At 42.3% G+C, this 27,232-nt stretch overlaps 1 protein-coding gene across 2 annotated transcripts in view; it reads right to left on the reverse strand.

Moving 5' to 3' along the window:
• Positions 1-25,710, reverse strand: part of IGF1R (insulin like growth factor 1 receptor) — a 155,738-nt gene extending 130,028 nt beyond the window's left edge. For both annotated transcript variants that reach the window (XM_066592847.1, XM_066592846.1), the window contains exon 1: positions 25,014-25,710. In XM_066592847.1, the coding sequence (XP_066448944.1) occupies positions 25,014-25,125 (112 nt within the window). In that variant the 5' untranslated portion in view covers positions 25,126-25,710. The remainder of the gene's footprint in view (positions 1-25,013) is intronic.
• Between the last annotated feature and the right edge of the window lie 1,522 nt (positions 25,711-27,232).

Raw genomic sequence — 27,232 nt, forward strand, 5'->3', positions numbered from 1 at the left:
GAGATTGTTTCTGCTGCATGTGGATAGATTTCTACAAACTTCATTCAGGTGAAATAGTTGCAGAAATTTTTGCAGCAAATTTGCTGTGTGTGAAGCTGCATTTATGTTACAATTTCAGTATTATTTCTGTGGTGCTTTTTTTGTCAAAATTCCTTATGCTCTTTTTTTCTGTTATTTCTGCATTTTTCAAGATCAAAAAAAAAAAAAAAAAATATGGCTACCTGCGCGCGGTGCGGAAATTCCATGGCGGGATTTGCCGCAGAATTTTCGCCCATGGAAGCTGCTGTAGGATTGCGTTAGAGGACACAATCCTAGGCAGATGGTCGCGATTCGTCCACTCGAAATCACACGCAGAAAACAAATCATGGCGTGCTCTATTTCTGTGCGGGTCACTCCCCAACCGCCGGCTCTGCTCTGGGCATGCACCGGCTGGACGCCAGCCAGCATGTCAGAGAGCCGGACCCTGCAGGGGCTCGGGTCCCGCTGCGAGATTTTCCCTCAGCAAGCGGAAGATCACAATCGTTTTCCACTCGTGAACATGGAAAAGCGATTTTCCATAGCATGTCTATGGGCAGCATTTGTTGCATGCAGTGAATGCCCGCTCCAGATTCCGCAAGGCAAAGCCGCCCGTGTGCATTGTGTTTTAGCACGGTCTCACACAACCGTATGCGCAAAACCCTGTATGGGCACATGGAAAAACCCTTAAACAATTGATGTAGAGCCCTCCAACACAGCATGATTATCGATCAGTTTATCGCCAGATCCTGCAAAACCAAATGCTTAATTAGTTGTATTTTGTAAACACGGCCAATGACAGACAAATGATAGTTTATTTGCTTATTAATTAGGCTGGGTTTGCACAAGGCGGATTTGCCAGGGAAATTCCGCCTGGAAACTCGCTGCGGCAAATCCGCCCGCGGCCGCTAATCCCGGGTTTAGCCAGCCATGTAAATCACGTCCACACAGGACAATGAATCAGTCACGGCAAAGCCGGCGTTGCAGCGCGGATTCCCTGGCCACAGCATGTTCATTTTTTATTTCCGTTGCGGCCAGTGTGCGGCCAAGCCGCTCCAAAACCCATAGCTAAGTGCGCCAGGTTTTGAAGCAGCACTTTCCCGGCGGAAATCTCACGGTTTTTCGCTGTGGCCAAATCGCGAGATTTCCGACGGGATTCTGACATGTGAGAGCCCAGCCTTATGGTTCAGCTTATGCAGACAAGAATCAGGATCGGCCCGTGTAAACAGGCAATCATTTATGCATGTTGGACTGCCTGTTTACTGTAAATGGAGGCGGGCGGCTGGAAGAGATCCCCGCCTCCATTCACTGAACAATTGCTCCTATGTGAAAGCACAGCAGCCATCATCATTTGGATGACTGTCAGGCACTTCAGCACCCAACAATCGCCCCGTGTAAAAGGTCCCTGAATATTGATCAGTTTGTACTTTTACTGTTGATAGGTCCATCGTTAGATTTTACTAAATAGTCGCTGTCTGAACCTTCTCCTCCCTCTTTCGCACCGCAGGAGAGGGTCGTAAAGGTATGTTCACATGGCAGGATCCAATGTGGATTTTTGCAAACAGATTCCACCTTAAAGCAGAGATCTGCAGATCAACCAAGTATTTTTGCCACAGATCCACATGTAGATTAAGCCCATGTCTATAGGCAAAAGCCAGGTACAGAATTTCCCATGTAGATTCCATACAGATCCACATAATAAAAAGGTACATATAGTCTATAGGCAGACTACCAAAGACTCTTGTCACTTCTTCATGCAGAATCTGCATTAAGAAATTCTACATTAGGATTTGCCTGTTGGAGAGCAACTAAATCTGTTTGCGGATCCGCTACACTACATTTAAATAACCGTGAAATCTACATTTGAGGCAGAATCCACATGGTCAGATTTAAAGGCCCATTTACACTGAAAGATGAATCGCACAAATGACAGTTTGAGTGATCATCTTTGCATAAATCTATGTAGCTAATTAGCTACTTAGAGTTAATGGAGGCAGCTCTTTTGTATATGCAAACAGCTGCATTGTTCTCAGAGCTGCCAGCTGGTGTCCCGGTGAGAACTGCCAGCGTGATACCAGCTGAAAGAATACCGTCAGCATGCCGCGCTGATAAGAGTCATCGGTGATTTCTAGCTTGCTAGAAATCACCGATGAACGAATAGTGCACAAACAGTGTACCATGGCTGTGCGTTTAGAAGGAAGTTTTTAAGGCGAATTTTGAGCGATAATCCTTGTGTCTAAATGGGCCTTAAAGGGGTTGTCCCGTGAAAGCAAGTGGGGTAAAGCACTTCTGTATGGCCATATTAATGCACTTTGTAATATACATCGTGCATTAAATATTGGCCATACAGAAGTTATACACTTCTGTATGGCCCCATTCAACAGAACAGAAGAGGAGAGTGCGCAAGCGCGTCTAATGGAAGGAGAAGAAGGCTTCGGTCGGCGCCATTGAGACGGGGACGCCAGCACCGGAGGGGGTAAGTGTATAACTTCTGTATGGCCAATATTTAATGCACGATGTAGATTACAAAGTGCATTAATACGGCCATACAGAAGTGCTTTACCCCACTTGCTTTCACGGGACAACCCCTTTAAGGCAGCTATCACACAAGCGCTTTCCTGATTATTGCAATTAGCGATATTACATGAGCGTTAATGGCGTGTAATAGTAATAATGGCCAGCTTGGACCAGCCCAGCAATTGTCGGGAAAACAAAAAAGTGCTAGTGGTAGCAACTAGTCCTTGTGTAATAGCAGATAAGGCCGTTCACAGACAAGCAGCGTTAAGCTCATGTAATAGCAATAATTGCCAGGTTGTACCTATGCTTGCAGGTTCAGCACAGCAATTGTCGGGAATATGCGAGCAGCCATTACTAATGCTAGTATAATAGCACCCCAGCATGGCCATTATTATGCAGGTGCTAGCCAGCTTTCTCAGATTTTGGTTGTGCCCAGATTTCACTATTAGGAGAAGGAAATAAAAATAAATAAATAAAAAAAAAAAAGTTTTTTCACAGTGAATGCATTTTAAAACGATTCTGACTTCGGGGACGTATAAAAACTCCGGGCAACCTCCAACAAGAAGGAGCTTGGCAGAAGCAGAACGAAATGGGTTTGCAAAATCAAAACATGTCCTTAGTGGCTGCAAAGTGGCTAGAAGAAAGGGTTATTTTGTGCAGGTTGGCAGGGAAGGTGTTAATACAATGCATTAGCACAACACACAACGGGGCAGCCTACCAACTTCCTACAAAAACACACTTTTTCCTGCACGCTTTACAAAAGCAGCTTTATCCCGATTGCTCGCACTCGCGGCAGACAGTGTGGATTACACAACTGCTAGCTTTTTTTTGTGCCCCTAGGTAATTTTTTTTCTCTCTCTGCCTCTCTAAATGCAGCTGCTTTAAATTCTCTAATTTGGTTTCTGGTGATTTCTATCGCCGAGAACAATAACATTTTGTATTCAGGTACAATAGATTCACCTCTAATCTGAATCGCACATCAGAGACTTATGTGGCCAAAGAGACATTTACAAAAGCTACAAATTCTTGAAATATCAGGGATTTGGAAGAAAGAAGCAAATTACGGTGAAGGCATATGGGGGAGTCAAGATAATCCTGTAGAGGAGATAAGATCCTTCAGCCCACCCTAGCAGAAATCATTTATCAGCTTATCGGTGCTGGACAAATCCCAGGAGCCAGCGTGCCTAGAAATCTGCTGCCCGTGTGCCTCAATTTTGGGGCTGCTGCCACATCCATACAAGTTTTTACTGTTTGGCCACTAAATAGTCAAACTGGCTCCTAGAGTACGGTCAAACAGTTCAATAGGCGGCACTCACCGAATCCTTTTATTCCAAAATCAGGGCTAGGGAGGAAGTGCAATGACAGTTCTGCGTGGCAACCACACATCCGCATGGTTGCCACTGGACAGCCCGCGGTGCTCATCTGTGTCCAGCCAGTGTACTTGCAGAGCGTTGCCTATACCTTTTTTGACTCCTGGAGATGGCCAACATGTTTGTAAGGGTACAATCCCACCCACCATCTGCTTTACCTTTGGGGGCGGCTATGGAGCAACCAAAAGCTCCAACTCTGTGCAGCTTACAAATGATTACCAGCTTTTCATTGTTAACGGTCGCACGTTTTTAGGCAAAGTGCATGGCCATTAACAATCAATCGCGGCGCATTTGTGAGACGTGCAGACGTTGAGCTTTTGGTCAGCTGCACAGCGGACAATCCTTGGGAGCTTACCCTAAAGGCCCTTTTACACGAAAAATAATCTTTTAAAGGACTGAAGGATTGAAAGATTTAGCGATCCATTTGCATAAGGTGTTAATGGCCATTAACACTTTATTATCTTCATTTGCACGTAAAAGGACCTCCATGAGTAGTTTGCAGAGCCCAGCTTGTGTTTAAACACACGCCCAACTGCGCAAACAGCTGCCGACACATTCCATTGTTCTCCTTGCTGCTGCCAGCAGATTGCACGGTTCTCCTCGCAACTAGTGTAAACATGCCGCAGGGAGAACATCCTGCAGTCTATTGAAAGATGAGTGAAATACATTCAAACGGAATGCGTATGCTCAGTCTGTCAGCGGCTGAACGACGAATTTTAAGTTCAAAGAAAACTGCACGACGCCCGCGTTTGCATGTCACGGTTATCGCTCATTTGAGTGATAATTGTTGCGTGTAAAAGGGCCTTAATACGGGCCAATTATTACAATTTGCAAGATTCTGATTAACTTTGTGTAATAATTGATCAATTACCAAAAACCGTTAAACATCACTGATTTTATCTGAGCATGTCCAATAAAAGGATTGTGCCGCCATTGGTCATACGCAACGGTTTTGGCATTATGAGGGCAGTACCATTAAATGTGGATTTTCCACTGAAACAAATTCGCAGCCTTTGCGCTACACATGAACATATCCCAGGAAGTAGGTTTACAAGTAGCAGAAAATGTTGCGGCATTTCCACAAAAAAGACACAAGAGTCAAAATCCACACCCGATTTCAGAAGATATGGCGCTCCCCTTCACCCTGAACTCTTTGCGCTTCCTTCACGTGGCAGCTTCTAGTGATCACAGAGTGGCGGGTCAGGTGATGTGGAAGTGGCCCTCAGCGCATTGCTCTTACTAGGGGCCACCAGGTGAAGGAAACACGAAGACTTTGGAGGTGAGAGGGAGCACGGTATTTTCTGAAATCAGTTGTCTTTTTCGGCAATGCTGCAGATTTTGCAGCTGAGTTTTCGTGTAAACATACCCTAAGGGAGCTTTTACATGGGATGACTGTCAAGCGCTTAGACACGTGACGGCAGCCCCAATGACTATCAGTCCCGTGCTTTCACACAGAAGCAGCGATTGGTGGCGTGCCGAAGATCTCGTACAACCGCCCGTCTCCATTCACTGCAAACAGGAGGTCCTTGATAGATTAACACCTGCCTGTTTACACGGAGCAAACAGTCGCTTCATTTCAGTGAGCTGAAACAAAGATTAGCAACTAATGAGCGGTTTCTGTCAGGTCCTACTTTTACACGGAATGCCCACTGGCAGACACCTCTGGTGGTGGCTCATCTTCCCCCCTTATGCAATAACAACTATATCACATGTCTACAGCCAGCTTAACCCCTGAGCAAGATCAAAATCCTACATAGTATGAACAAAAACCAACTGGAAACGGAGAAGTTCGTACCTTAAAAATGTCACATCAGCCATTTATCTCAACTGTACGCAGTATAAGCAAAAATGGGCTCATGTTATCCTAAGTGACCGTTTGTCATATTTTATAATCATTTGTAATTCTCATTAATATGACCACCTTGGGTTTTACAAACGATTGAACAGATTTTCATCAACTGAATTATTTTTTTTTTGTTCAGTATGTAACTAGTCCACCAGTACATATGTCAGCTAGCGTGCTTTCCTGAAAATAAAACCCTGTCTTATAATAATTTTCGCTTTAAGAGAGGCACAGGGTCATTCAATGCGATGACTGTGATTGGCTCATTGAGCGCCTCAGTGATTGGCTGAGCCGTGGTGCTTGATAATCAATCAGAGCAGTCGCCTGCTGGGGTTTACAAACCACGTTACCAGCAAGCGATGTTCTGCCGGCAGCTGAGAACTGTATGGAAGCCTGCCAGAACTATAGAGACCAGTGGGAAGGACCAGGTCAGCGCCTGCAAGGTTTTTTTTTTTTTCCTGTGTAGTGTAGCTAGGGCTTATTTTCGGTGTAGCGCTTATATTTCAAGCCTCTTTCCCTGAAAAATAGGGTAGGGCTTATTTTAGGGGTAGTTCTTATTTTCAGGGAAGCACTGTAGTATTACCTTCGTTATTCCTTTCGATCCGAAATTCCTCCTCCTCAGGTGATCTCAATTCAGCCCAGCTCAGATTTACTTGGGTTTATGCATTCTCTGTGTGGTGCACCATACCATACAGGCTCTATTGAGGGGCCACATACTATTACAGTTACTGGTGATCATTAGAGGCTCCTATCACATAGTTATAATGAAGGAGATGATAGTTAATACTGACTGTATACCGTATTTTTTTCGGACTATTAACTGCAGTTTTTAACAGTTTAAAAAAAAAAGAAACACTTGCTAAAAGTGTACACATCTTATATTCCAAAGTCAGGAGGGTCTGGCAGTGCCAGGTTCCCCTGATCGCTTTCTTAATGATGGGGAAAGAGTGCTGATAATGCTCTCTGCAGCTGCACACTTTTCTCTCCTGTCAACACTGATCAGTGTTAGGCAGGGAAAAGCATTTAGAGGGGGACTTGCCTACGGGAGAAAAAGACTTACTTTCCACAGATCCTCACAACTTCTGCCAACTAGGGTATACAGAGCAGGCAACAGGAAAGAGTGGAAAGACTCTGATGTGAAGGCCCTTTCTGACATGATCACATGACCAGTGCCTGGGAGTAAACATCAAGAAGACACCAGCTGAAAGCTGCGATTTGTTTTTATAGCAGAGCCATGTGCGTCATTGAACTGTGTATTTATGTGATGCGATTGTAGCAGAGCTGTGTGTGCACACATAGTTGGCAAAAAATCAAGACTCAATTTAAAGGGTACCTACCATGGCGTTCATGTTGCCAAAACTACACACAGCATGAACTCATGACAGGTGCGTACACCACGGGCACGTATGTTCTACTCCAAAATACTGTGGTGTTTTAGAATAAACATACTTTGAAGATCCACCTGGAATGAAGCTCAGAGTCATGGAGAGGGTTTTGTGCTGGTCTACCCCCACCCTGATCCCCTAGTGACAGCTGGGTTAAACTGTCATTTTAGATGATGTGGACAGGAGAGACCAGCGTGCCCCTATCCCCATGACTCCAAGCTGCGTTGCAAGCGGATTTTCAAAGTATGTTTATTCTGATACTCTACAGCATTTCAGAATAGAACATACGTGCCAACAAATGTACATACCTGCCCTGAATTCATGATGTCTGTAGTTCGGGCAACATTAACTTAGCGAAAGGTTTCCTTTAACAGGAAGGAACTGTTGGCTATCATCACCCTCAAAGAAAGGAGGTGCTATTCTAGGCAGTACCCCCTCCACTTCCTTAGACCACCAGTGAACTTTGAATCAGAAGGAAATATTTTTTTCCCATACCTGGGGTGCATCTTATAGTCCGTAAAACATGACACTGCTAGTCTACAGCTTATTCAGAGGAATAAAGCTAGTAATGGCAGTGTGCTCCCTGCAGGCAGAGATGGTACAGTCTCTAACTGTTCATGTGATGTTGCGCTGATGCATCATGGGATTAATGGCACAGAATAGTGAAAGAGAAAGCAGGGACAAATCCCAATGTCAAGCCAAAAGGCGGCACCACATGGAAGTGACTGCGATATAAAAAGAGGAGACCTGTAGAGTGTGACAGACCTTCAGGAGCATGCCCAGTGCGCTGCAGATGAACACGTTGGCATCAGAGGGTTTGCATTTATATGTCCATCTTCACAGTCTCAGACATGTATGTAAGCAATGGGCTAGGTTACTGCAGGGCATATATTCCTAATTATAAGCACATCCACGGCTTAGGTCAGCCACCAAGGAGCTCATTGCATCCAATATAGCTCTGACACTTCATACTACGGCAGGCATCTGGGACATAATGATAATGTTACACTGTAACAAGGCTTCTACTCTAAACCGTAAACATCCAACTTCTGGATGAGGCCGCAATATATGTAATAGCGGCAGACCTAGAAAGACAAATCCTTTGTGAATACATGATCATCGGGGGTGACAGACAGAATGGGATACGGATGAGCTTAGATTTCGACAACATCTAGGAGTGCAGACAAAAGCAGGATAAAACGAGGCTTACATCCCGTTTCTCCGGCTCCGCCATCCACTGCTTTAAAGGAGCAACTGGAGTGGGTGGCATATTATGACAGATAAACCTTTCCTCAGCTGTGATAATAATATTTAAGCTGTTTTCTGCAAGTAGCTGTCGGTACGTACGGAGGAAGACAGGAAATTGCACGCAATTGTACATAGAAAATACCTGTCTACCTTCCCTCTATGATACCGGCTGCAAGAGGAGACTTGGCTGGTGATTGGGGTGCATGTAGACCGGCGACGGACACGGCCGGTCACGTGGTGATACATACACCCATCTTCATACCACTATGGGTTGCCCATAAGGTCTCCTAGATCTGGCCATCATTGCTGGAGTACTAAACAAGGGCGGTAAGACATTTCAGCAATACACCAAGGTTGTTCTGCACACATCTTCAAGTTTCTTAAAGGGGTATTCTCATCTTAGACATAGATATGCCATAAAAGTGTCCAATAGGCATGGGTGCCATGCCTATCTCCAGAGAAGGGGTCTCTAGATCCCTGCCCCAGCTGGTAAGCTGGCCACCACCTTCAGGTGGAGAATGAATGAAGAGGAATCACAACAGTCGAACACATCTTAGACATAGATATGCCATAAAAGTGTCTGATAGGCGTGGCACCCATGCCTATCTCCAGAAAAGGGGTACCTAGATCCCAGTCACAGCTGTTTAGCTGGCCACCGCCTTCAGGTGGAGAATGAAGAGGAATCACAAGAACAGTCGAACACATTGTGGTGGGACCCGCATTGCGATGCAAGTGCACGCATAAGATAGAACATGCCACGATTTGTTTCCCGCATAGCATCGCATCGTGGTGCCATGGGGGAAAAGATCGCTCACGTATTTGACGTTTATATTTGTTCGTCTCGCAGCGCACAAATCCTGCGCAATTTCATCAAAAGCTATACTAACAAATAGTGAGGATTTTGCCGCAGAGTGGCAGCATGCATGATTGGCCACCACAACCCACAGGATCATACAGGTCCCTTGTTTTCATGATCGGTGGGGTGCCCCAGTGATCAGAAACCACCAATCAGATAGTTATTCGATATCTTGTTGATATTAAATATTAAAGGGGTTATCCCCAAATTTTATTTTTTTACCTATACCAGTTGCTTAAAGTCTCTAGTTGGGGGGGGGGGGGGGGGGGGTCATTATCGAGACCCCAAATCGATCCTGAGAATGGGGAACCTACGCCTCTGTTTTGTCCTCACTGCACCCACACAGAGAGGAGAGTGAATAAGGCGGCAGTTGAGCATGCACGATGCTGCTCCATTCATCTTCAATGGGACTGCCAGAGATGGCCGAGTGCTTGTAGTTGGCGATTTCTGTCAGCCCCATTGAAATGAATGCATGGTAACGTGCAAGTGTGACTGCCATGCCAATCAATCTCCATGCAGATGGATGCAGCGAGCCCGCAGTAAGACGTAGAGGGGGCACGAGCTCTCCGTTCTCAGGATTCTTATAAGGAAGCACAAATAGAAGAAACACAAACACACCAAAACTTTTGAAAACAAAAAGTTTTGCAGTGCATTGTATAGCGCTACAATCACATCCTGTGTACGACTTGTCTCTACTACGGTCGCACTTAGCAACAATCGGACGAGAAACTTCTATTTAGGGCAACTCAAAAGCTTAAATAATTTCTAACTCCGATCATTAGGATTTTTTTCCCATAGGAAATCACAGCTAAATAAACTGCCCTCCTCACATACCAGGAGACATTTTCCCATGACTGACGAGCACTGTGTTAATTTTATGATGTGCCATGCTTTTAACAACACATCACATCCGTAACCACATTTGCAGTTGCATCTAAAATATATTATTGAGTCACGGATTGTACCGGACTTATGGCGAATATTCTCCATAGGGCATGTATGTGTAGAAAGCAGAGTAAATAAGGACTCCGGCGTTGCCAGTAAGCAAGTCCCCCCACTCCAGCGGAGGGTGACCTCAGGCTTAAGTCACAGGAAGTTCTGCCCATTCTTTCCCTCTGCTTCTTCAATGGAGGCTTTTATGTAAAGGGGCCAATCAGATTGCAACCATAACAAATCCAGAGTGCAGTCTATGAATGAGGGTGGGGGGTGGATCATGAAGGGGGGTCAGTACAGTCCTTTCTTCCAGACCCCGTAAGGAATGCCAAGAATTCCAGGATTTTGCATTATTTTCTGAGTGCGGGGAGGAAGAGGATGGCTGAGGAAATAACCCTTTACCTCCAAGGCTTTCTGTTGAAAAGCACTTTGTCTTTGTCAAATCCGACAATGCAGAACAATAAATGTTAGCAAACCGGAAGAAAAGCGTCAGCGTTTAACCATCTGTTCTAATGAATTCCAAGCAAACCTCTAAACACAAGGACGCAGCGACGAGAGGACAGATTAGAAATTGTTCGAGGGAAATTATGAATGAAATGCGAATACTGCCGTACGGAATCTGTACGACTCGCGTCATGTGACCGGAACGCTATATAGCATGTATACCTTTATCAGTATATGTTCTATACAACGATACGCTTTCACTAGCAGACATAGTCCCTGCGCGAATGCTGTCCAATTCTGAGATGGACAGAACTCGCACGGAAAGAAGAACCCATTCACTTGATTAGGTTCATTCACACAAGCGATTTATCACCCGGACAAATAGTCTGAATTGGAGGGGACAAAAAAAAAAAAAAAAGAATCACAGAATGTCCTATTTTTAAATGGTTCTTGTTCAAGAATTGCCCATTATTTTCCAGGAGAACGTTCCAAAAAATGCGATCCGTTTTTAAAGCATTTAATTGTTGGAACCACATGCGTTTTTTTTCACATCTGTAACAAATGGATGCAAGTCTGATGCAAATCACGTTTTACTGCAAAGAAAAAAAAACAAAAAAAACACTGCATATACACATGAAAATTGCAGTGAAATCGCAGGTTAAACTGTTTTTCACTGACCATTTTACCTGCAAACCCACTGTGATGTTCATGCATGTACAATGTGTTTTTATGATAAAAGATCACAATTTGCGTAAGATTTCCGTGTGTTTCTAAAAAAAAAAAAAAAAAAAAAAAAAAAAAAAACATTTGCATGTGATTCTTACAGTAAAATGCATTAAAAATGGATCGCACTTCCATGCAAATTGCACAGCATACAATGCATTTTTAAAACACTCTTGAAAATAACGGGTAATCGTCGAATACGAATTGCTCAAAAATAAGACCTGTAGCGATTGCTCAAACTAAAGAATAAGAATGTGAATTAACCAAAATCAAATAAACAGGTTATTTTTCCAGTGCGAGTTCTGTCCATCTCAGAATTTGATAGAACTCACGCAAAAAAAAAAAAAAACGCCTGTGCAAATACACCCCCAGAATAGTAGACAAAGCAGACATTAGAGAAGCATTTCCTGGATCCTGGTCAGGGGATCTCCAGAATACAAGGCAAACTGATTTTAACCGACTCAGAGGCATGGCAAAGCAATTTTTCAGGTGTTCGCCATGGTAATAAGGATGAGAATCACAACTAAAGAAGAAAAAAAAAACACAACAACTCCTACAGAACACACAAATAAGAGCACAAGCAGTCACAGTATGGAGGAAGGTGAAGAACATTCCAGCAGAGCGTGGATCGCGTCGCTCTGTGCTCATATCAAGCAAGAACATGACGTCACGATTAGAGAACTTTTTGAATTCTCATGGCCATAAAAAAAAAAAAAAAAATGTATGTACTATTGGGAGATAAACAGGATATTCCCGAAAGAGATCCCAATCCTTAAAAGTCTCTTCAACCTAAAAAGAGAACTAAAAGGGGCTGTCCAAGAGTTTAACAGGTGGCCATAGACATTTGATAAGGGTAGGTGGTGCAACAAATGACAGTCCAGTGAACAACCGTTTCAGCCGGACACATTGTAATCCATATTGGCCGTTACAGTCCTTCAATTGTCATTGGTCGACTGAAATAAATGTATTAAATTTCACCCTATGAACGATTGCTTTAGTTTAAATCATCCAGTTTCATCAACTAAATTGAAAAAAGTCGGACTAGTGTCAAAAAATATACTAAAACAAACAAAAAAAAAAAAACAACACACACAACTATCCTAATAAATTCCAACTGCTCCCATGGTCCCGGCCAAACATGGTATGATGGCTGAGGCCAATGATCGGCTGCAGTAATCATGTAGATGCATTGAACATCATTGCTCCTTCCTGGAGACTAAAGACATGGGAGGGGGACTTCCGGGGCATTGGCGCTTGAGCAACGAGGGATTTAACAGGTGAGTGATATTCTTTTGCTGCAGGTAGGGTCACATCTTAAAAGAGACCATCAACTACTTTGGGCCCACACTAAGTCCAGGGATGTGAGTTCTATACTTCCCTTCCTTACTGTTCCCCCACCATCAGCTCTCAAGCCCACCGCTGCAATGCATCTACATGGCGCACGCTGTGTAGTCCTCTCATTCTATACATGTGCATGTAGTCCTCAGTGTTCAGCGGCGGCAGTTAGTGCTGAAACTGCAGGGAAGGCAAGTCTAAAACGTCATCCCCGAACTCAGTGGGTCAGTAACTTTGAGCCCATAAGCTTGGCAGTCCCTTTAAACCCCAAGACAACCCCTCTAAATACATCTGTTTTGCAGCGTTCTACTGACAACACCGCTCTGCTATCTTCACACCCAATCACCCTAGTAGCTAAAAATACTATAACTATCTGTACACGCAACAAACACCGTGGCACCAGCCCCGCCGAGGGGACTCAGCTGTGGAACAGCTGACACGATTTGTTCTACAGCAAGTAAGATTTCAGATAGTTTTTGCAGCAGGTGATTTATTACGGATGACCGTTTCTATATGTAGTGATCCCAACGCATAAAAAATTATACTTAATCACTTTTCAGAAAAATAGGACCTAATACTGTGAGATTTTGTGACGTGCCCTTGGGAAATGGGGTTTGTTTACACACATCAGGCTGCCAAGTCCCTGGTGGTCCTTCAGATCCTCCTCCATGCATCAGTCCATGTGTAAGCGATAGGGAGATTACATTGTGAGCAAGAACTGATGTGAATGGTGACAATTTCTGTACAACACTGCAGAATGTGCTGGTGCTATATAAAACGGGGGGGGGGGGGGGGGATATCAAAAAGTCTGGAAAGGCATACTTTCTTAAAGGGAATCGGTCACCATGCGGCCCGAGCCATGCGTAGCTTATTGATCCAGTGTAGGTTGTATTCTGAAACTTTCAGAAAAACTATGTTTTGAAGTTTGACTCTGGAAAGAAGATACGAGCCACTCCAGCCTCTGCTTAACCGCAGCATGTAGATTGTCCGCTCATTTCCCCTTTTGTGTAAGGGAGAAAGCTGTCAATCTACAGGGAGGGAAAAGCCGGCGCGTCTTGTCTCCATGACTCAGCAGGTTTGTTCCTGAGTCAAACTTCAAAGTATTCCATCTCTGAAATGTTACGGAGCTCAGAATAAACCATACACAGGGGCAATTGGCACAACTATCCCAGATTCCCATTCATCCCATGGTTTGGGCAGCATGACCCTAGTGACAGATTCCCTTAAAGGTGATCATACATGGACAGAAGTGGCTTGCTGGTTGAATAAACAGTTGATACAGCCATATTAGTCCAATACATATACTGGCCATTACAGTTGGTCAAACTGCCTGTGTGTTCAATGATACTGGGCGACGGACGGACCACCGATCTTTATGGGAACATTCTTTCAAAAAGGGATCATTCGCGGATAAAAATATATATATATATATTAGGACGAAAATCTCCAGTGAGGTTGACCAATCTGCAGATGATGGCGGCGGGTCTTCTGTTGGCTACACAATCATTCGTTTAGGCAATCAAAAATGAGTCAAATTGGTCTCTGGACTGGTTGTACTCGCTCCTAAAGCACAAGATCACCAGGCTTATGCCCAGGCCAGTCATTTAAGAAAACAATCCCCTATATATGTAGATTCAGATTTCCTCTCGTACATCGTCTGCCTATTCTTACTCTTGCCCTATTATTCTCGCTCAAACAGGATGCCCCCTATTGCCCCCCTTCTTCAGAAACAGTCTGTAGAAATCCTGCAGAAAATATCAGATCGGCGGTTGATCTGTATAAGTTTTAGCTTAGGATCATTTGAAGGGTGGGATTTAGTCAATGGGGCGGGTCTTCATATTTGAGCCCACTGTGGACAGGGGAGATCTCTTTAAAGAAAATTCCCAGTTTTAATTGTAATAGGAAAAAATAATAATGCAGGGTTTTTATGTTTTTGTTTTTTTTGGCGTGTTCCTCTAAAGTGTGTATTCACGCGAGCGATTTTCCCATGTGAGCTGACCGCTTCCAAGATGGACAAACCTCAAACAGGAAAATAACTCATTCATTATGATGGGTTAATTCACAAGTGACTTTTTTCTCGGACCAATAGTCTCAAGTTAGAAAAAAAAATTCACTCCATCTCCTATTTTTGTTGCGGTTCTGCTTCCAGAATTACCCATTATTTTCTATGGGAGCGTGAAAAATAAATTTCAAAATCGGATGCCATGCATTTTTTAATGCAAGCATGATGTGTGTTTAATGCAGGTTTAAAAAAAAACAAAAAAACAAGTGCAGAACAGAAAAAAACGCACCTAAAAACAAGTGTCGAAACGAAAATCGCACGTTCCTATGTTATTATAGTCTAAAGCAGATCTAAGAAGGGGGCTCTGTTGGTAGCGCTGGACATGAGCGATATCATCTTTGGGCTGAACTGCAAAATACATTGATGCTATATAAGCAACAGCTAATCTATCAATAGTATCAAAAATACATCAATTAGGAAAAACAAAAATAAAAGAATAAAAAAAATAAATAAGATGTAGCGCCTCCGTCCGATTTGTGAAAGAAGAAAATACATAAACGTGTTATTTTTCATTTGCTGCGCCTTTTCTGTGTGAATAGCAATGATCTAGCTTTCCTAGAAATAAATGGCGACCACCGATCCCCCTTGTAGGATTGTCCCTTTACCTCCCCCCATTCCCGCTGTGGGGGCACATTACTAACTTTCCCCTAGAAAAAATTTTTTTTTTATCCAAACCAAAACGATCACAATATCTTCAAAAAAAATCATTTTAGGACAAACGGTCCTTACTAGGAAACTCCCAGCAATCGAGTTGTGGAAATAACACGGATGTCAATAATGCAGCATATCCCCGCAGTACATGCGGCCAGACAAGTGCTAGGACAAGGCAGCGAGCCAAGAGATCTGGAGATAAAATCTGAGGAGCACCCCTGCCACAACATCCTTGGGTGGAGGGTCTGATAGGATAAAGCAGACCAACACAAAGATGGCTTATAAAGGTGACCCTCGGGCCAGATCTAAAGACACATCTGCAGTATCTTCAAAGCCCACACCTCCTGTTAGGGGGGGAAACTGCCACGATTCTGAAGAACACGCCGGAGATGATAAAGGGTTCTTTGCTAACCGAAACACGAGTCCGATCCGACATTAGGATCCAATATAATATACCTAAAAACTTCTCAAATAAATGTTATGCAGCTCCAAAAACAGCCAAAAAAAAAGGGAAAGCTGGAAACAATACTGCAGATAAGGTCTGCGCTCCCTCTTGGAGCGCGTGAAGCATTGCAGAGCACAGCTGGCGTGAAGCGTAGACTGGAGTCTGGGAGGAATCTGCTATTGTGTAGAAGAAGTTATAGAAGAAATATTTCTCAAATCGAGGCAATTTCCTCTGCTAGACGGCAAGGGCACGAGCGGGACAGCCACCTCTTTCCTGGCAACCAGAAGGAGGACCCTTTTTTTTTCAATTGAGCAGAATAAAAATAGGATAGGCATTCTTCATTAAGAGTCACGTGAGATTCTTCTTAGTCTCTGTGTTTAAGTGGCCTCATTGAGAGAACACGTGGTGCTACAAACGCAGATACAACCAAGATGATTAACCTCCTAGCTGGTCTGCTGCAGCTGAAAACAAGCCTGCAAGAAGCATCGTTACACGGTCCTCAAGTCACAAAAGGGGGAAAAATACCAAGAGCAGAAGAGTTACTGTACAGCACAAAGCCCGCTGACCAAGGAATGGCCAAGAATGCAAACAACATACGGAGGAGGCCAACCTGACTCACTCAACAACAACTGGAGGTGGTAGAAGAGACGGGCTACAGGGTCTGATGCAGAACAGAGGATCATGAACAAAAGGTTACACGGCGACCGGAGTTTGGATCATCCGTAAAAATAGTACACCGGGGTGGACACATGACTGAAGGGAGCTAGCATGAGATCTGTGATGCCAGGAAATGATACTTGCCATAGACCTTGATAGAAGAACCACCCAAAAAGTTGGAAGAGGCTGTCGGAGATAACAAAATTTGGTACTTGTCGGTTATCTGTCACCACTTTCTGGAGTCGACCCATTTGATGCTATCTTGCAGGCTATTGCCGCGTTTATACCGCCTGAATAATATTATAAATATTTAGGTTTTTTTAGAGAAATAAAGAGTTTTAGCCTCATGTGCGCAGAGTGTATAGTCTAAGCTCTCGCTCACGACCTGAAGGTTGCAGGTTCAATCCCCACAAGTAGCTAGATCAAGGTCGACTTAGCCTTCCATCCTTCAGAGGTCGGTAAAATGAGTAACCAACTTGGTGGGGGGTAATAAATAAACTTGAAAGCGGTGCGGATTAAGTTGGTGCTATACAAACAAGATTTTTATTTCATTTCAATAAGCAGTGGGTTTTTTTGTTGTGTTTTTTTTTTTTTTACGTATATGGATTGGAGAAACATTTGTGAAACTGAATTGAAAAAGTGGTGACAGATAACCCAAAATTTTTAACAGGGCAGGAAATGGTAAAAAAAAAAAAGTAATATGGATATACAAGCTAAGCTATAGTTGCCCGTCCTATCCCTACGGGTCTAACATGATTGCAGTTGTGATATGTCCGTATACACATATAAATGCTGAAGCTAATAACTGGCGGTCACGTGCCGTACATTGCTGAGGCCAGCGATTGCCCACAGCGGTCACTTATATAAACAGACATGTCACCACTGCAGTCATGTAAACAAAGCCAGGCGGGAAGGACCAGAGTGACGGCACTGGATCAAATAACGGATTATACTTTATTGCCATTTTGTTTTACTTTCATTTGAAATTATGCTTTAGCTCAGAAACCCCTTTAAAAGACCAATTCAATTTTTAGGTTTTTTTTGTTCTGTTTTTGTTTGTTTATTTTTTTTACATACACTGACCGCCGGACCCTCTGCCTAATATAAACATCTGATGATAGTTAATCGCATATTAAACACAAGACCTACTATTACAACTTCCATATTAATGGCTGTAACATAAAAATCTATTTCAAAAATTAGAAACAAAAACTACAATATATAGAATAAACGTAGGGGAAACAAATGGTTGGAGATGCAATCCCTTTTCTTAAAGGGGCACGAGACGTATTTCTAGAAGTCTTGTACCTCTAAGAAAAGGGATTGCGCCGACAGCCACTTTTTTGCTACATTTATTCTATGTATTTGCACGTCCTCCTGGGAATGTGCGACATTTTCTGGACTGGCTGCACCTCTCAGACTCATCAGGGATCAATTAAGCTCACTTCCATATATAGACTTAAGGGAGGAGAAGAGAAAATAAAATTACCAAAACATCGGTTTATAGACTCTAAAACTTATGTCTCATCTTTCAAAAACTACAATATGACTTTCCATTGTGTCCAAAGGCAATCACATCCATTTTCAAAATTGACTCCCCATAAAGACTAGTGAATTACTGTAAAAGTGTTAGCTATACCATGGCAGAAAAACAGAACGAACCATAAATACCAACAGCCGCTATTATCTCCATTTAGGTCAATGGCCAGCTCCAACCTATTTGACCACAATCTAATACACAATGCGGCTATGATCAGAATTCATACATAGATACTCCATAAACCTAAGATCTGCAGATAAAATAGAGATGATGGGTAAGGGCTCATTCACACCAGCGGTTCCCCTCTATTTAGGCTACATTCCGTTTTTGCAGCAGAGATAACGAATTAAAAACAGAATTAACCGTTCCGTTCCCCCCCACTGATTTCAATGGGATTTTAAAAAAGTGAAAATCAGACAGAAAGCTTTCACAGTCTTCTTCCATTCGGTTTCCCTTTTTTAAAAAGGAACAATAACGCTCTAGACTGCGCTATTTGTTCTGTTTAAAAAAGCGAACCCGAAAAGGAACGGAAGCAAAGTGAAAGCTTTCCGTCTGCGTCTCATTTTTTTTTAAAGCCAAATTGAAATCAATGGGGGAAAACTGTTAATCCTTTTCTGTATCACTGCTCCAAAAATGGAACAGAGAGATGGAAAGCCTGAAAGGAGGCAACATGCTGGTGTGAATGAGCCCTTAGACAATCGAACACCATTGAAGAACACTACAGTTATGCTGCTCCTACACATCAGATAAGGTAGAGATTGTTGGTGGACCCTACGGAGCACCCAACAATAGATGTTGGGAAAACGAGGATCCAATATACCTGATCCTTTTTTTTCTATTACACTATAAGACACCAAAAGTAACTGGTAGTGAACCTTCTCTTCTGCCCCAACAAACAAGCCTATGGTTTATAGAGGGGTCAGGGTATCAGCGGTTGGTTGAACACTGATCGGGTAACTAATATGTAGAACCAGATTTACCCTCTAAGGGTTTGTGTGTTTTTTTTAAGTTCATTCTGGTTCAGAGAATTAAGAAAATCTACAGTTTTTTGTGAAATTTTCCTTTCTTGCTCGCTTCTATTCTAGCCCGCCACATCAATTGGTAACATTCTTTAAGGCAAATAACCAGTTTCCGAAAGACAATCAGTCGATGACATTTATGCTACAATTGGCCGTCCAACAACTGCATGAGTTTTGGTGCATCTGACGATCCCATGTACGTATGGTTGTAAAGGTTTGGTTTGTGGTTGGCCATCTTTCAGCTCACAAAAATGGTCTAAAGTCAACTGTAGTTACGCATGTGGCATGTCATAGTGGTCTTACAATCAGAGCTGAAGAGAAGTCTATAGCAGTATAGCCATACGAAAGAAATAATGATACATTCAGATATGTTGTAATTGTATGACAATCATTTTTAGAAATACCGGGGCTGTTAATTGATTGAAAAATGGTGCACAATTAATAACTACGCTATTTTTAAATCACCGTAAAATTTAAGTTACTCGTAATCCCTACGATGCTTTCAAATGGACTTCACCAGAAAAATGAGAAAAATGTTAATTTTAAGACTTCACTCACATATTAGCATCCCCTAACATCTCAGCATCATGAAATCCAGATTTTATGGACAAACTTCCCCGGTTCTAGTGGTTTTTGTTAATCTGGTGCAGATTACATAGGATTTTGGTGTTTTTTAGGGCGAGTTTTTTTTTTTACTACAAACAAAGCCAAATAGCAAAACAAAACCAATAAATATTTTCACAGTGCAAAAAACATAAAAAACAAAAACGATACACATAACAAAAGAGTAATAAAGTGTTTCTAGAGTGAAGTTGTCATACAAAGTCAAAGACTTGACCATATCGACTGACAATCGTTGCCTTAAAATGGTGTAAAGGACCATGGAGAACGGACATAATACAATAGCTATTGATGGGGGTCTTCCAAATGAAAATTAAAAAGTAATTTCCCAGCAATTTAGCATCTCTGCATATGGCCAAAGCAAACTGAACACCAGAAAAGCCAATAACAGACTTCACAAGAACAAAGCAAATACTTCATTAGAGCAAAATAAATCCACTCATGTTAAGATGTCAGAAAAAGGTGGAAACAAAACAAAAAAAAGAATAGACCGCAATATATTTCTTTCATTGACAATCTTTGATTTGTTCAGATCTGTCTGATAAGGAGCAGAATTGTCTCATTCACAAGTCCTTAGGTCTTCATTCAATTTATTCAAGACAAAAGATTACAATTCTCTATTTCTGTGCTCAATGCCAGAGAGAATCCTAAAACGAGCAAGTCATTACCAATTTTACAGTACTTCTGCCCCACATGAATCTCTAAGCCATTTCACTGATCTCAATGGAATTGACTTCATTTTATATAGTCCTAGAAGACTACTCTACCAATGGCATACATAATCAGCATAGAAACTAATCCCTAGTACAATGTTCTTCTTTATAGAGTAGTCAAACTGGGCTTGTTCCTCACCCTCATGTACCTTAGATATTCATTTGTTATAGAGGAACTGGTTACTAAAAAAAATGGAATATAAAAGCAAAAAAAAAAAGAAAAAAGCAGAAAGGCATAACACAACAAAAAATGGTTTATGGATGCTTTGTTCTAGCTAAATATTACTATATTATACATGAAACTGTATGTAACCCAGTTTTTAGTAACCAGTTTCTCTATGACAAGTGAATATCTAAAATACATACATAGTACAATTAAGTATTTTTAGAAGCTTCAAGAAAGAAAAAAAGTGGCCATCTCCATATTTCCTAAAACTGGCAAAGATGTAAAAAGAAAACATAGTAGAGAGAAGCAAATTTCTCTTTTTGGGTACATAAGTTACAGCCTTTTAAATCCGTCACTATTTAGTCAGAAGATAATATTTTAGGCAATACACAGCAAATTCAGCCATTCAGGCAAATCAAATGTAACAACAACAATTACCTGTATCTGGGATAAACCAACTCTACAGACACCAAAGATCCTCCTTTACAATGATATACTGCAATTTTCTAAACATACAAGTTATGATTACAAGAGTAGAAATGTGACCAACAACAATGTATCGATGGGGGAAAAGGCTTCTATTGTCTGTAGACAACATAATAAAACAGATCATAGTGGAAGGAATTAATAGAAAGGCTTTAAAAGAATAAAAACAGGAAACTTGATTGAAAATTAAAAGCTAATTAACAAAAGAAAATATAAAAACAACCAAAACGAAAACCCAGAAGCAAATATGTCGAAAGATACTCAAGTCTAAAATGTTTACCAGCAAAGGAATATTCTCAATCCCTACATCAGGAGTGAAAAGCTGAAGGTTTAGGAGCCGGCACATGCTCCAAGTAAGTGATTAAAAGACAGTGTATATATATATATATATATATATATATATATATATATATATATATATATATATATATTAGTGATGAAAGCTGAAGAAACAAAAATGAAAACCCCATTTAATAATAATTATCTTTATAGAACGACAACATCCTACCGCAGTGCCTATATTATATCAGTGACTGTCCCTTCCTCATTCTCACAAGCATCTCAATGGCGTGGCTTACATAGATGCATGATAATTATCAGATGTGAACAATAGAATGATGCGAGTCTACAGAAAGTTACGTTACATAAAACAAAGTAAATGATCAAGCAATGGAAGAGTCAAAAAAAGCTCTATCTATCGGATAACACAAAAGAAATGGACTATCGGCGCTCTATAAAGATCATATCTACTAATCTATATCATCATCTTTTAAATGACCATTTCTTATTTTGTGTGACCATTTCTCGAGCCATGTACTAAACATCTATAGGTTCCAGAAATGGAAAAGTGGTCTTGTTTAACAGCTCAGTCTGACATGATTTTGTACTTCCAGACCTGAACTAGTAACAATGTTTCCAATCTTCTATGTTATGAAAATATGTATATACAACATATCAACCATTTGGTCTCCACCTGTTGAGCCTGTGAACTATATGGAAACACTATCAAATAGAAATCTGGTTCAGCCTGTAGAGTGCTGAAAACCAATTCTAAGCTATGCACCACCCCACTCCTTGCCCCTTGGAGAACTAGTTAAAGCTTGTAAACAAGGAGGTAGTAAGTGCGTAGTACAGGGTAAGCCAGGACCACCGGTCGCATGCCACTCCCCCCTATGATGAAAGCATCAGGTCTCAAACACAAAGGATCTTTATAAATCAAACCAAAAAGAAGACCCAGGATAAAAAATCCTTCCAGCAAACACATGGGATATGACATTTAGTGCATCAATATCCCCATATAATATCAAAAAGCAATATTCATTTGGTCGCATGTTATTTTTATTGGTAACAGGCGATAAGGTTTCCTTTATTTCGAAGACCGACGATGGTTAACGTGACCCCCCAAACAAAGCCCCGTCTGTAGGAGATCTATGCCGAGATGCTTCATTTCCTATACGACTAAAAATAACAGGCAGCAGAAGGGGGATAAAAAAAAAACAAAAAAAACACAATTAACCCCTCAGCTGCCATGCACTTCACCGTAAACACACAGGTAACATTTCTAAGCGTCTATGAAGAGTAAACATGGGAAAGCAACCATATCAGTCTAATCCCCAGACACAAGGCTGAAACCAGAACGCTGGCACTCTGTCACAGTTAATCCACGACTACTGTATATAGTACGGGCCTGTCTTTCACCCTCCCTGACAAATAATAGCGCAGCCATTGTATACAGTGGAGACTTCTGTTCCATGTTGACAGAGCTCTTGAGGAGTGTAGTAATATAGAAACTATGAATGGCCGACGCAGCTGGGGCAGTGAAGAACGGCGTATTATTACATCACATACATATAGAAGAACGACAACAGAAAAATCTGCAGGATCGTGGAGTCGGTACATCGGAAACACCTTTTGGGAGAAAATGTATCAAAATGAGAATATAGAATATACATTAATTTGATTGATACAATAAGTTGCTAAATTATTCTGCATGAGCCATTTAGGAAGACGTCAGAGCTGGAACCAAAGTCGGAAGTTTGGCTAACCAACTCCACAGGCCTGTTGTAAGGATGGGGCGGGGGTGTTCTCGGCTCAAAAGCTTACACTCCAAGTATATACAGTTCCATATGTATCATCTTTGTATTTATGGTCCATCTACATCTATAGGGCAGATGTAGACGATTATTCACATCCAAGCATCCAACATTTTGGCAACTTGGAAGCAATCGTATGAAGACATCTCACACACACACGCACAGATATTTCTTGCAAACAGAGCAAAAAAAAAAGTCAATTTTTTTTTTTTATTGTCCCAAATTTTCAGTCCACGGTTGTTGATAAGGACTCGCAGCCATCAATAATATTTAATAAGGTCAGTAAGCGTTATGATGAATGCAATGGATGTCAGTTAGTCTGAAACAATCTGATCCCTACCATCGGCATCACCGCCATGATTGATCTGTATTCTAATGGATTGCAACAAATTTAGACCGATCCCATTGACTTATAAAAGGGGTCGTCAGGTTACAAGAACTGGAAACGGTGAAAACCGCACCGCTGACCAATCTATTCTACATACTGGGACTCATACTTGTCTTTTAGCGAATACGGCCGGTCTCAGACAAGTATATAGTAATACGTCCGTGTTATAGACGACATTACAACTGTATGTCATCGGTAGATTTAGGATTTTCTACTGAGCAAATACTGATCCGTATTTGCCCAACAGAAAATAGCAAAACAGAGGTAAAAAAGGCAAAAAAATAGGTCATACTGCGTTTTTTTTAAAAAAAAAAACAGCAATAAAAACTAGCCATGTGAATAGATACATAGATTTATATTAGCTCCGGTCTGCAAAACACGGACCAAATACGGAGCTAACGTATGCTTGTCTGAAAGCGGCCTTCTACACGAGACCATATACACAAACATATGCTACACGCTATAAACACACCCATGTGTTACTGCATGACTGGCCGGAGTCTAGAAGAGAGCCCGCATGGCCATACCTGATCCAGCCACAAAGGCCAGCAGCGTAACCATCCAATTAGACAAGTAGGGCAACTGATCTGGCAGTGTATGCCCACCTAACGTACAGTGCCCCCCGCACGCCAGTCAGATTGGGGTAAATCACACAGGTATGACCAGCTCTTTACAGCCCGACAACATGATGACCCCCACTCATATTCCACCAGCCCACCCCACAGGTAACAGAATAATACATCAAGTCAACAAGAACTATTTTATTACAAATCAAGTCCCTTTCGTCGGTCGTCCCATCCAATGCCACTACAGTCAGCAGCGGCTGATAACAGGGAACAACAGAACGAACCTTACTGCACAGTAAGATCAGACAAGACTGCATTTCGTGCCCCTTTAAGGACAAGTATGAGGTTATCGGACAGCAGGGATCCATGTGTTATTATAGCAACATCTATGTTGTAGAGACAAAACTAAACATCTGCAGACGCCGGCGATTAGCTAATAGCCTATAACATCCGAGGAGAGTCAGATCAGGCCGGTATATATATATATACTCCGCAGGGCGGGATACAAGCAGTAAACAAGCTCTTAGATAGATTACATACTGACTCATCACCTACATAACGATCCCTACACTACACATATGTGGCGGCTATCACATGTAAACAGATGGACCGCTGACCTGGATGGAGAACGTCTACACGTTGGTTGGGTGGCACCCTGGCACGACTACAGCACCATGTAGGCATCACACCTATACAGAGCAATTGGCATGCTACATTGTATCACATTTTGGTACCCGCCGTGGCAGGTAATCAGGCGGATTTATCATTTTGGTGATAGGATTAATTGTAACCCACTGTGTGCCAGCGGGCACATTATGGGCATCTATACCCTCTGTGCCCAGGTGGGGTATAACATAGTCTCATGCTGGGTGTAGTAGTCCCCCCACCACTGGACCTGCTTCTCCACGTGTACGAGGAGGACATCATCATCACTCACCTTTCCCACCCAGGGGCCCCAGGCACTGGCCCGGGCACAGCAGCAGCAGGAGGAGCAGGGGGACCCCCGACAGCCAGGCCGGAGCCCCCCATCCCGATCCGGCCTTCATCATCTCCTCGGAAGAGTCGTCTCCGATCACATCCACAGCAGCCCCAAAGCGCCCGGGAGAAAGATGGCGGCCGGAGCCCACACACACTGACCCGATCTCTGGAGTCCGTGCACCGTGACCTTGCCCGCTTCCCCCCTGGTCTCTGGCTCAGCCCCGGGATGACCCGAGCTGGGGAGGTTATGACCCCAGATCCCTCGCCTGTTGCTGGAAGGGGCGCAGTCACGTGACGCCCGCGGGTGTCCCCGGTGTGTCTAGTAGTAGTAGTAGTAATAGTAGTGGAGATGAGAGCGAGGGCTCCGGGTCAGCAGCAGCAGCAGCCGCGCCGCCGCCGCAGGGACAGGCAGCAGACACCCGCAGTGTACGGCAGCTCCGAGTCCTCAGCCTCCATGTCACCCGCCTCACTCCCGGAGCTCAGCCCGCAGGAGGCCGCTGCGGGACCAATGAATGGGGAGCCGCCGTCGGCCCCTCACTGCCGGCCGCTGAAGGTCAGAGCAGACGTGCTGGACGGTGAGCGGCGGGCGATCAGTCAGCGAGCGGGCTCCGTGTGCGGCGGCGGGTGTCCGGCGCTCTCATTGTGTGATCCCTCTCTCTGCCTCTATGTGACGTTAATGCTGTAAACAAGAGGCTGAGACGCCGCACACTCACAGACACACATACACACCGGGCGGCCTGCAAAACCCGGACTGGAGGAGGCGGCGGGCACAACAACAACCACTGCTGCTCTGTCTGCTAGGGCTGCCGGGAAGACGACACAGAATGCTACACATATACAGGATACTACACATATACAGAATACTACACATATACAGGATACTACATATATACAGAATGCTACACATATACAGGATGCTACACATATACAGGATACTACACATATACAGAATGCTACACATATACAGAATACTACACATATACAGGATACTACATATATACATAATGCTACACATATACAGGATACTACACATATACAGAATACTACACATATACAGGATACTACACATATACAGGATACTACATATATACAGGATACTACACATATACAGAATACTACATATATACAGAATGCTACACATATACAGAATGCTACACATATACAGGATACTACACATATACAGAATACTACACATATACAGAATACTACACATATACAGGATACTACACATATACAGGATACTACACATAAACAGGATACTACATATATACAGAATACTACACATATACAGAATGCTACACATATACAGAATACTACATATATACAGAATACTACACATATACAGAATGCTACACATATACAGGATGCTACACATATACAGGATACTACATATATACAGGATACTACACATATACAGAATACTACATATATACAGAATGCTACACATATACAGAATGCTACACATATACAGGATACTACACATATACAGAATACTACACATATACAGAATACTACACATATACAGAATACTACACATATACAGGATACTACACATATACAGGATACTACACATATACAGAATACTACACATATACAGAATGCTACACACATACAGAATACTACATATATACAGGATACTACATATATACAGGATACTACACATATACAGAATGCTACACGTATACAGAATGCTACACATATACAGGATACTACATATATACAGGATACTACATATATACAGAATGCTATACATATACAGGATACTACATATATACAGGATACTACACATATACAGAATGCTACATGTATACAGAATGCTACACATATACAGAATGCTACACATATACAGGATACTACACATATACAGGATACTACTTATATACAGAATGCTACACATATACAGGATACTACATATATACAGAATGCTACACATATACGGGATACTACACATACAGAATGCTACACATATACAGAATGCTACACATATACAGGATACTACATATATACAGAATGCTATACAGAATACTACACACATACAGAATACTACATATATACATAATGCTACACATATACAGGATACTACATATATACATAATGCTACACATATACAGAATGCTACACATATACAGAATGCTACACATATACAGAATGCTACATATATACAGAATGCTATCCATA

Source organism: Eleutherodactylus coqui, chromosome 2 (assembly GCF_035609145.1).
Source record: "Eleutherodactylus coqui strain aEleCoq1 chromosome 2, aEleCoq1.hap1, whole genome shotgun sequence".
Taxonomy (NCBI): Eukaryota; Metazoa; Chordata; class Amphibia; order Anura; family Eleutherodactylidae; genus Eleutherodactylus; species Eleutherodactylus coqui.